A 12694-nucleotide genomic window follows, 5' to 3' on the forward strand; every position below is an offset into this window, starting at 1 on the left:
CCACCTCCTTTTCATAACATGTTTTCATTAAGTTTCACTGTGCTTGACTGCACTTGCCAGCTCTGGGGTGTATAAACTGCACACACGCGTAAGCGATGTACCCGCTCAGATGCTTTGCACCATGCATTGCTGTCTGCCACGGTGTCTTTTTTGATACCACCACTAGGAGTCACCAAAGTCAGAAATTTCTACACACAGGGGCTTTAAATAATAATTAATAAATAACTTACTACTACTACTACTACTAGATCTGCCAATACTGCTGGTCATTCAGTATAATCAGCCTCTCAAACCCTTGTGCACGCACTCAGCATGCTGATCTGTGATAGCTGTCTGGTGTCCTATGCAGATTTTTGGTGACCCAGCTTTGATGCCTTAAATACTCAAACTGTGACAGTACTCTACAGTTAGACTGAGCAGAACCACATCTTTCTCAGCGTGAAAGTGGCTTAGAAATTAGGAGTTCTGACTTTTCTTGTTCCTGTTCTTGTGGCAGTTTCACTTAAGCTTTAATTGTGCCAGTAAAACACTGGGTTGCCATGCAGAATGTAAAGTGGAAATAGCGTCTTACGATTAAACCCAGTGATCTCAGAGAGTGGCCTTGGCATGGCATTGGTGGAAAGATATAGTGTAATATCCCAGCCCAGAGGCATAAATACATACTGAGTTCAGGCCACTGCAGGACAGAGGCCTCCTCAGCTCTGCCACTGCTGCTTTTTTATCCATTTAATACCTTGTTTATTCCGAGCAGAGAGCATGTCAGAGTAGCCCCACAGGGCCACAGACAAAGCAGGCCTGTTCATTTATTCCTGTATAGTTAGCTTGACAATTATGTGTTTTGAATTTTGAACTTCCGTGGAAATTAAAGATAATTGCTTCATGCAAAATAGCCTCGATCCAGCCAGACTTTATTTCCCAAGAAGCTCACTGATGGGAGACTGTGACATGGTAATGATAGCCACCCACGACTGTGCGTCTGAATGGAGTGTGGTCAAATCCAGTTTCAGGCACAGTGGTCAGACAGAACAATCAAACCCCACTGACTGTCATGCAATGGTAGTTAGGACTTAAAAAGCTGCTGGTTTCTTGTTTTTTTCTTATCACCCTGTTTCCCAGTGCTGGAAAGTGCAGAGAAACCCACAACGATTGCACTTGATTTATCACAATGAAAAACAGGGTCCATTTGAGCGTGGGAGAGAAGTTGATGGAGAACAGAAAATAGCGGATGCTGAAAATGAATGAATTACGGGATCCAGTTTTTTGTTTGTCAGAGTGTGGAGAGGAAGAAAGGTAGACTCTAGCCCCTCTTCTCTACATTTAGTGAAGGACATGTTTGAAGTAACAGCCACAGAGAGACAGGGAAGTGCTCCGGACCCAGGGGCCAAATGAATCCAGATGTCAGGGAATGTTCACAAGGTGGAGTCCACTTGTACAGTAGTTGTTTTTCCTTGTTCAAAAGTTCAGTCGCTTTTTATTCCATTTTTCCTGGCGGTCTCCCACTCTCTTCCCTTTTTTCCTTTTTCGTGTTCTCTCTCTCTCTGTGTGTCACCCTCTTGGCAAATGAAAAATAAGCTTTTTGAACAAGTACGGAATGTCTTGCGAGTGTAATGATCCTGTCATAAACTCTCTGAAAGATGTGCATCCAGTCATGTTTTTTTTGAGAAGTAGAAGAGATTTTAGAAGAATTTCACCTCTCTTCTTGAGAAGCTCTCTCACTGTCCTGTTATCTAGATAGACAAGTTTTGGTTTGCCCCCACCACGCCTCCAAGAGAGCAAGATTAAACCATGGTATTTGTGAGCATGATACTTTTATAATAACATTATGTAATGCTATGTAACCTAAGCCTGTGGGTACATCTTGTGGTGTAAATTTTTTGTGGCGATTGAGCCTTGTGGCCTGACTGGCACTCAAGCAGGCAGACCTCACAATGGCACTGACTCTGCAGCCCCATGGGTTCAGGAGACAGTGAAGCGGAACTGAAACTGTCATTTTACAACTTCTACTGTTTTTGCTCGTTCCCTTTCTTTTTTGCTTTCCTCATTTTGTTGCTCCTCTTGGTCTGTCTCTCGCCAGACATCTCCGGAGGTCCTTCTGACTCCTCATCACCCCTCGCTTTACAGTATTAATCCCTAACAGACCATTACTTGTCATCTCTGTCTGCTTTATTTCTGTCACACGCAGCCACGCTCTTCAAAACCCAGCAGGCTGCAACTTTTTAATGCAATGTGCGCGGGAGCAGCTCTGATCATGACGATGGTGTTTTCTGGTGCGTTATAAATGAGTCCCCGCGTGTCACAGACAGCGGTCGTATTAGTGCAGCTGTTGAGGAGGACATGACTGTTGTTATCCTTCTGTCTGTGAGCTGGGAGCGGCTGGACACACACAGGCAGATACACAAACACATACGTACTCATTTTGGTAACGATTACTGTAGTGAGATAAATTCACTATGAAGAAGATTCTCTTATGAATGAATGTTAGAGTGAACATCACGTCCACAGTACATGATTAATACCGTTTGGTTAGCAGTCAGTACCATTTGCAGAATGGTCATACACTGTGGGTTTATGCTGAACTTTTTTCCATTTCATGTATGTGTGTTTGTATATGAGTGTGTGTGATGTGGTGGTGGTAGTGGTGGGTGTGTTGGCAACCTCCTTCTTCTGTCTCAATTTCTGTACAGTTGCTACTGGTCCTGCATGTCCTGGCGTGCTTTTGAGCTGACATCACACACCAGAGGAAAGTGTTGTGTCCAGGACATGCTTACACACACACACACACACACACACACACACACACACACACACACACACACACACACACACACACACACACACACACACACACACACACACACACACAGTTGCATAGAGTAGAGAATGCGTGGAGGGGAGTGAAGGAGATGGAAGGGGTGAGTTAGGCTGTAGGGTAGAAAAGACGTCATGTATGGTGGTAAGCAAGATGTTTTTGCAAAATTTTCTAGTAGTTAGAGCAGTTACTGAGCAGTGAAATGGGGATAGGCAGATTATTGAGAATACTAAAAAATATTGGAGAGACAGGAGAAAAAATGAACAAGCAAGCAAGAGGGTTGAACTGTTTCAATTTGATGTAGTTTTTTTCCTCTTCCTTGCTTTACCCTCTGGCACTCCATCTCTCTTCTCTGTAACAGGACCTTGCTTTGGAAGAAGTGGCACTTCATTGGAATTTATCAGCCTCTGCACTGACATCAATGATTGCTTTACAGCCTCAGTTTCTCACCAGGAAAGGACATAAGAACTGCATGTCGATGTGGGTGTGGGTGTGGGGTGGGCTGGTAGCATGGCAGTATTTGTCAAAGAAAATGCAAACTGATTGTGATCACTGCTCGGATCAAGATGTGTCCCTGTCTCTCTCTCTCTCTCGACAGACAGTGTCAGAGACAGACAGACTACGGTCTACTGAAGACATAGTTATTGGGGTGATGACTTCATACACGATGATATCCAACTGCTTTATAGGGAAACTTGACACTGGTTTCTCAACCCAACTTACTGTTGCACACAAGCCAAGCTTAGCTGGTTGGGAGCCAGGGTTTGGATATGTGTTTGCATTTTGAATGCCTTCCCAATATTCTGGAGAGCTTTTAGATCATGTCATCAATGATTCTGAATGCTCCTCTCATACAAAATGTCATCTGCCCTTGTCACTCCTGCCGTCTCTCATCTGTGTGTTTTCTTTTTTGCTCTCCTTGCAGACATGTTCCAGTACCTTCTCTCTTTCTCTCAGGGCCACCTGAGTTCTCTGTTGGAGGGAACCTACACACCCCTGTCCCGCCACGCCCTACCCCATGTTAACCAACTCTTCTCCTCACTCTCCCTCTACCTCCGTGGGGCCAATGTCTCTGTGGAGGCGTCAGTTCACCAGTTTTTTAACAACCTCTTCCCACTTGTCTACATGCGGCTCATCAATCCAGGCATTGAGAGCAGCATGATGATGGCCAGTGAAATGGGTGACTGCCTCCGGATGATAAGGCAGGATGTCAACCCGTTTGGGCCCCATCCGGCCGTCATGGCCCAAGAACTGGCGGGGGCACTGGGAGCCGGGCGGCAACTGGGCCTGGCCCTGGAGGAGGGTCTGGAGGTGATAAATGCCACTGAACATGTCAGCCTAAGCAAGGAGTGTGTGAAGGGCCTGGTGAAGATGGTGTACTGCTCCCACTGCAGGGGCTTGACACTGATCAAGCCCTGCGTGGGCTACTGTCTGAACGTCATGCGAGGCTGCTTGGCCAGTGTGTCAGAGCTGGATCAGGCTTGGAGGAGGTATACAAGCTTGTTGGAGCAGCTAACCCACGCCATGGCCGGGCACCACAGTCTGGAACTAGCCCTGCTGGGGGTCAGGAGCCATGTTAATGAGGCCTTGCTCTATGCACAGCTCCACGGTCCACTCATCACTGCCACGGTGAGTACACACGACATCACACACTTTTGTTTAACATCTTTGTTTTATACATATACCTTGGCAATGTTCTATGTATTGATTGGAAAGCTTTTGCAGGCCTCTTGTAGGTTATGAGCTATTTTTTCCACCAGTGCAACAAAGAACCCTGCACACTGCATTAATGTTGGCACAGCGTTGAAACTATTCAGAGAAAAAATAATGTTTATACTTAAAAAAGAAAAAAAAAGTTCAGCCTCCTCCAAAGAAATGCGGGCTGAGCTGAGGCTAGAAAGGGACCAATTTTCCAAAATGGCAAGGCAGCTAAAAATCAGCATTGTTTAGAGTCTGACTGTAGGGGGAATATTATAAATATCTCATGGACTATGATGAAAATGAGAAAATTTGTTGATAAAATGGGGGATTTGGTGTACTTAACATGCTGTGAGTACTACCATATGCCTTGTGTTATATGTGGTTTTACGTTGGATGTTCACAGCATGAAGACAGTTTCATGAAAGACGGCCAGACAGTTGTTCAAACTTAATACTGTAGTTAAATCTGCAAAATTGTGCTATTGTTTAACACTTAGTCTTGGATTTCTGTTCTTATGTTCGCAGCAAGACTATTCTGAACACAACAAACAGAGTCCATTCAGAGTTGGCAATTCTGTTAATTTTTTCAAGTTAAAAGTGTATTTAAAAGTCATATTACACATAAACATCACACAAAGTAGTACTTCTGCTTGCTTGTCAGTAATTTGCCTTATTTGACGTATCATCTAACATCAGCAAACACAGTAAGCTGTAATCTTTATCTTCATATTTTAAACAATACTGACTTTCTCTCAGCCCAAATTAAAAGTGGAGGCATGCATGTGGGTGTAGCATGAATCATACATCAAAGAGCAGGTGGTTAGCAGAGATTTATGTACCTCATCAAGAGGAACGTAACAAAATTCTCACTATAATGTCAGTCCCCATTGTATCTCGCTGTTTATTTTGTTTAAATTCAGTATTGAATTTATTTGCCCTTTTCACTTTATGTACATTTCACTTTGAACCAGGCGTCTGACTCTGACCACCCAATCCTTGTTGCTCAGATATTGCAAAGCAAGCTGTTGCCTCGTGGATGTTTTAGTTACTGTTTGTAGCCTTGTCTAAATGTAAGTGACAGTGGTAAGGGTGGTGGGACAGCAGGGCAGGGGCACCGGAAAATTTCCCTTATTTTCAAACCCCAGTGTTGACAGGTATGTGTTCCTGTGATATGGATGTGTTGAATATGGGAGCAGAGAGGGGAAGAACAAGGCTTCAAATGCTGAGAGGGTTATGGAGGGTGCAGTTGTTCCCCAATATCTTTAATGGGCCGACTTGTGGACATGTCTTCACTGGAACTGTTCCCAGAACTGAATTGGAGCTGTAAGACGACACTATAGAAGCTATAACGTGCAAGCTGTTGCTGGATTAAGCTTCAGTTTGGCTTTCTCAGTTGTCTCAATGTACATTTGCAGTCTTCCGTTGAACTATTGTATATTATTATCAGAGGCTAGTGATTACTTTGGTGACTTAGTGAAGACAGACTGTGCTGGCCAGGTGAACTTGAAGGAGCATACCATTCTCTAAGGAACATAGGCCATCAACGAAAACCCTCTGTTCTCACATACTGTATCTTAGTTTTAGAACTATTTTGTCAGATTCAGTATTTTTCGGAACCAAATATTCAAGTGAAACTTTACCTAACATACATGGCCACATTGAGAACTCCTTTCAATTTCAATTATCTTTATTTGCTTGTTTCATGACTTTTTAGATAAAGGTTGCAATGCTTTGCCATTACCATTATTATTGTTTGTCCAGTGGATTTAGTTTCCTGACAACATAGCTTGTGACTGCGAGCCAGATCTCATTATCACAGCTTTACTTTAGCACATTAAGGCAGTGTGGAGACAAATTTCCCTGCAAAAAAAAAAAAAAAAGCCCTTATTCTGAATGGAAGGCATGAAAATGCAGCAGTCAGCATGCAAAAATAAAGTAACTTTGATCACGGTAGATTATCTTTGTCAAGCAAGATTCAGTTCTCCCTTCAAGTAAAGGGTCATAGTGTACCAGAATGAACCGAAACGAATGTCTGCCTGGAAGGTGGAACACATTTAACATGTATAGCACTTCTAATGGAAAACGGTTGGCAGTAACATAAAATGCAAGTAATTTGTAGTTAATGGGCTTAAACATGTAAAACCACTGGTATGGTCCTTTTAGAGTTGTGAAGGAACATCACAGAGCCTGAATGATTCTGAATTAAACACTCACATTAAACACACACGCATTTAAATGCATAGACACTTACTGTACGCACACATGCACGCTCAGACAGAGGAGGGTTGGTTGCCAGGCTTAAAGACTGACCTAATACAACTATGCAGAGAGACCCAGCTTGCATTTCGTGTGTGTATGTACGTATGTGTGTGGATGTGTGTGTGTGTATGCTGCTTGGTATTCATGGCGTGGCAGGCAATCCTGGAGCAGGGAGTCCAGCACGGGGACAAGTGGGACAGAATTGAAAGGGTTCCAGCTAGGCCATACAAACTAGACCCAGCCAGCTGGAAAAAAGGGCCAAGAGAATTGTCGCTGATAAAGGAGGTGGCCCCCAGTCGGACACTGGTGGCTCCCGTTTTCTGTGCTCTCATTGCTTCAAGCAGGCTATAGCGCAAAAACGATCACCTAAGGTCACTCGCTGTGTGTATTACCTATAGAACCCGTGGCCTTTTTAAATCACAGTATGTTTTTATAAAGCCGCAGTGGCCTGTCAAGGAAAGCTGTTAAGTCTCCAGTGCACAACTACTGTGTCAGCGTAGCCACCTTCACCCTTATAGCTCCATACACCCCCCCTCCCAGACCTACACCCAATTTTAAACAGCTATTATCTTTACTATCTTACTGCAAAGTAAATAAAGTGCAAATACCTCGCTGAACCTACTGTTGATTTTCATAACCTATGCCGTGCGCAAGAAGTCAAGCACAAAGAAGTAACTCTATTTTCATGCCGAGTCAGAATATTATATGGAGTTGTTATTAAAGGAATTATTGTGACTGTGTGGTTTTAAACTGGGATGTTATCCCGAACCATTTTGTGGTTGCTCTCTCTCTCACTTAAACAGCTGCAGACTACACAGAGTCTGCACTATATGTTGCAGTACGTCATAGGGTAGGACTTGGGTCATAAACACATATACTGTACATATGCACACACATAGCCTGGCCGAGTGCAGGTATCAGGTTTTTAGAAGTCCTGGAAGGAGCCTGGATGTGCGGCCCACCCTGTGACAATACTGGCGGCGCACGTGAGACTGAAAGGCAGCTATTGATAGTAATGTGGGGCAGCAGAAGGATATATTGTGTTTTAACACATTCCTGCCCTTATTGAGATGGAGCGTGAACGTGGCTGAAAGGGAAGTGGTTATGGTTATGGATATTGGGGGAGCCCGGGGCTGGATTATGTCGAGTAGACACAATTAGGAGAAAATTGGAAAATATCCAGTAAAAGTGGCTACTCTTATTGGGCCCCAGTGGAATTGGTAGCTCCAATGTTTAGTGAGGTTTTCTCCCTCTGAATGCTGCCCTGTTGAATTTAGTTTCTCCCTCCAGAGTCAACTGTGCCTGAGAGGCCACAGACGGCTGTTTATTGACATGGCCATAAAAATGATATGGCTCATATGACCTAGAGGGGAACTTTATATCTTCTACTTGTTAAAGATGAGTAGACTGTCGGATAAATCTTTACAAACAGAAGCATGCATTCACTCACACCTTCATCTACTCACTCAGTCAGTTGCTTTGTGAGAGCTTTATAGTTTGCTATAAGAAAATAGTACCAGTGGTCCAGATTAGAGCCAGTTTATATGCAGGTCTACCTTATCCGCTTGTTGGTTTTACCCCAGCTTCTCATTACAGTCTTATGGAGGAATGATAATAGCAGCCTGGGCCTTTAGATAATGGAAACAAGGGCCAGCGGGACGACTGGAAGGTTTCCATTCACCACGGCGGCACCTCAACAGACTGCAGTGGCTTACATTGCTAGCACTTTTTCTTTTACTCTATCCCACAATAAAATAAAGGAATATCACTGGTGTGAAAACAAACATTGTTGCTATCACAGTTTCATATTTTGATTTCCCCGTTCCAGTCGCTGCAACCCACTATTTTCATTGTTTCAGTATAGGATTGGGAAGTATGATGATATATACTGTGTGCACCATCAGATATTTTGCTATACTGTGGTAAAGTGATGTTTCAGGCAGTAGTGGACACTGCAGCAAATCAATGAGCAGAGTAAATTTTATGGCATTATTACATTTATATGATTATTTTGCAACAATGTGATGATGTTGCCTGAATCGGTTAGGTATTTAATGTTCAGGATAAGACAAAAACAGACATTCTGCTCTCTGGTCTACATTCCTACAGGTCATTTGCAGTGATATATAATGTATATGTATACTGTATGTGTAGCTTACTTTATGAGTAATTCAACTTACATTTTGTGTTTTATTTAATGGGACAGGTTGGAAAAAAAGTAGTGCAAAATATCTTCTGTATTTCGACTAATGTAATATAATGTTAATTACACTGTCACAATCAAAAACAGCTATATAATCGAGAAAGTAAAATAAGTGTGCGAGTAAGAACAGAAGGACAGAGGAAGACTTTGATTTTCAGCTGTTGGAGGTCACCTTCTATAAAAGGATTAGCTGCACAGGCTCAGGCCTTTACATACTGTTTCTGTATCTTATATTTGAAACTAGCAGAACAGAACAGTAGCTGACGTAAAATGCGCTCATGGCCAATCTATAAGCTTCTTTCTAAGTTGTGTGCGCCTTTGGCACTCTGTCTAACCCTTGGGCTGACTGACTGACTTACTCAGCAGTCCATTAGCTAATGATGGTGGGTGCAGCCTCTCTTCTCCTCAGCCTACGCTCACACATCTTTTCCTGCTCTCCTTGCCCCTCTTTTAGTGTTTGCTTTGCTGCTGATAATACACAGCAACCCTCAACACCACAAAAAAGTCCAGAATTTCCTCTTCACCACATGAAAAATGCGGTTATAACAGCGAGCAATCTCCATATGATTGATTGCTGGGCCATTACATTTGGGTCTGAACATGAAGCAGTGGTCCTTAGTATATTATATTTCTCTGTGGCCCATGACTTGGATTAGTGCTATCATGTAATTTCATAAATCATGTAATTTCTCAGATATGTCATCGGATAAAAGTTGATGAAATATTCACAGAAGGGAGACTAAATGATGTGGGGCTTTCCTTCCTTCTTGAGGTGGAAGACTGTTTCATGCAGAAGAGAGAGTGAGAAAGATGACATGAAAAAAAAGAGGAGTGACAGGCGCACACATATGTTGATCTTGTCCTTTACAAGGCTAATAAATATCAACAACAAAGCTCGCATCCATAGGTCTTCACTCCACCCGTCACAGTCTGTCACTGGACCAAAGTAATTTGATTTGGGCAATAAATTTAAATTGTGACAAAGAAAGATACAGCAACACTGTGCAACGTTTGTGCCTCCACCTTGTCCTTCATGTGGTGAATCATGTAAGATTGCTCCTGCCAGCTAGAAACTGATTCAGTATCACACTTCAACGTCTGTGGGATTGCTGATCAGGTCCTTTTTGACCATTTGGTTCTCGATAATTATGCCTCTAATTTAAATGTGGTGAACCACTGCAGCTAATACCACAACATAATATCCCAGCAAAGCATACCACCTTGCGTCTTTTTCTACGTGGTTTTTCTACCCTTGGCCACATGGCCCTTTTACCCTTTTGTAAACCCTCCTCCCACATGTTCCTCCCCCTCCTTCTCTGTCACCCTTTAAATATTACCTGTTATCCCTGTATGTTTCTTTATTGTCTTTACCTGGTGCATGGGTGCCCACTGACCTGGTGTCTGAGCACCTTTAAACATAAGCTAGCTGGCATGATACTGTCATGCAGCTGCTCCTGTGAAGTGAACGTAAACGTCTGCTGCATCTGTGTTATGATCTTAGTTGCAATTGCTGCTTCATTGGGAGGCTTCAAACGGACACGTGGGCTCACAAAGTTTCTATCCGCAAGCTTATGGTTTTTTTTTTAGCTTGGGCATGCATGTTCCATCGTATCACAGACACAGACGAGTTGAACTCACTTGACCTTTCTCTGTCTCCTTTTCCTGCCCCTCTTCCTCCATCTCTGTGGTGTAGCACCACTTGAGTCCTCAGAGACATCTTGCCACATTCTGTGTCTGTAATTCTCGTAAAATTGTTTACAACGATGGACAAAATGTTGTCAACAAACGCCTAAGTGACACCCATATTTACAAGGAAAAAAAAAAACGAGAGCCTCTCATTTTTAGATCATCTGTGAGTGATTTAATCAGGGTAAACAAGCCTCAGTGTGGAGAGAGAAACTCAATGTTCTCTTTACTGATTGGAATCTCAAGGACTTTTCCCTGTGATATACGAGGGACTGAGTCTCTCTTTAATTAGCACTGACATCATTCGGATAAGAGAGGGAGGAAAAGACAGGGGGGTGGGAGGGACGACTGATTGACAGAGAGAGTCAAGACGAAAGAGAACGATGGAGACAAAGTGATTTAGAAAGAATGACGAGGGACCGAAAAAGATGGCGATGAAGAATTGGCGGGGAGAGAGAAAAGAAGGCAAGGAGAGAAGAGTAATGTTGTAAATCCCTTCTACTCTCTCACTTGAATCCTTCTGTGAGAGGCCAAGTGGAGAGCTGCACAATTAGCCCATGAGTGGTTCAGGGAGTGTTATACTGTCTATGCTGAATGTTTTACACTGAAATAGGCTGAGGACTGTTTTAGCTTTTGGCTTAAAGCTACAGCACATTATTATTTCCAGAATACATGTTTAGGACAGATCCAAACCTATAAATGATTGATTGATAATGAGTTCGCTTCTTACAGTTCATATGACACACATCTGTCTTTGGTGCATTTTTTGAAATTATTGCCAGCTCTTAAAGTCACCAGCTTTAATCTCGCCTGCCCAAAAGAACTGAAGGTTTACTTCACACACATGTGAGGAGAATAAAGGATGGCACGAGTTCAGTCGTGTACAGCGTTAACTACAGTGGTAGCCTGATGGTGCCTCCTACAGTGACGCAGGGGTCGGGCACAAAGTTCACAAAGGTGGAGAGGAAAAGTTGGGACTCACACAGACTACAGTCATTAGTGGTATCAACAAGTATGTCAATGTTTTAATTGGACGAGCTCAGTCTCATTCACTTTCAATCAGTCACTACTGGCCACTTTTTTTTTTTACCTGCAATGTTCTGCCAATACTGATGATACTTTTTCCCCATCTTTATTCGATAATTGTGATGGCATCTGTGATGCATCGTGCATCGTATAATCACAGTGCTAGACACAGGAATTACTGACTCCTTTAAGTAATGCTTTTCTAGTCTACTTTGACAACTCAAAGTGCTTTACAACACATGCCACATTCACCCATTCATGCACACCAGTGACACAGCATCGGCAGCAATTTGGGGTTCAGCATCTTGTCCAAGGACACTTCAACATGCAGACTGGAGGAAGTGGGGATCACCGACCTTCTGATTGGTGGAGGAACCATTCTGTCACCTGAGCCACAGCCACCCCAGGTGTATTCAGCTGTACAGTCACCTGAAAATTCCTTTGTTTTCACTACCTGAGAATGAACCCTTTTATATCTAAAGAGGGAGCGGGTCCATCATGTTGTTTTTACAATAGCCCAAAATGGACAAACGAGCACTGGCTCTAGAAAGCACCTTTTTACATATTTTGCAGGGCGAGACAAGAGGTATTCAGGTGGTTGCAATCTGCAACCTCACCACTAGATGCCACTAAATCCTACACTGGTCCATTAAGTCAGAATTACTTGCAGGGTTTTAGTGTACTTGTAGTATAGTATATTAGAAATATAGTACCTCACAAGTGTTGATGATGAGCAGTTCCATCAAAAATGAGACTGAAAGAAAAGGAGTTTGTCTGTCACTCAAGACTAGTTCACTATCATCAGCAGGTCTAATCACAGAGTACAGTCTCTACCCATACATCAGAAAGGAAATTCATCATAGATCTTCACCAGAAAATAACATTTTATCCTGAGACATGTAGCTGTTTATAAGAACCTCATCTGTCAACTGGCTCTACTCACAACAATCTTCATCATTACAGTGTAACCCTCTCATTGTACATAATCTGTGTTTGATAGTCTCTACCGGC

General features: G+C 42.9%; 1 protein-coding gene across 2 annotated transcripts in view; it reads left to right on the forward strand.

Moving 5' to 3' along the window:
• The window catches only part of gpc5c (glypican 5c), a 94172-nt gene that overhangs the window by 19539 nt on the left and 61939 nt on the right, over positions 1–12694 (forward strand). For both annotated transcript variants that reach the window (XM_070975195.1, XM_070975196.1), the window contains exon 3: positions 3735–4438. In XM_070975195.1, the coding sequence (XP_070831296.1) occupies positions 3735–4438 (704 nt within the window). The remainder of the gene's footprint in view (positions 1–3734; positions 4439–12694) is intronic.

This window comes from Chaetodon trifascialis, chromosome 11, assembly GCF_039877785.1.
Source record: "Chaetodon trifascialis isolate fChaTrf1 chromosome 11, fChaTrf1.hap1, whole genome shotgun sequence".
Taxonomy (NCBI): Eukaryota; Metazoa; Chordata; class Actinopteri; order Chaetodontiformes; family Chaetodontidae; genus Chaetodon; species Chaetodon trifascialis.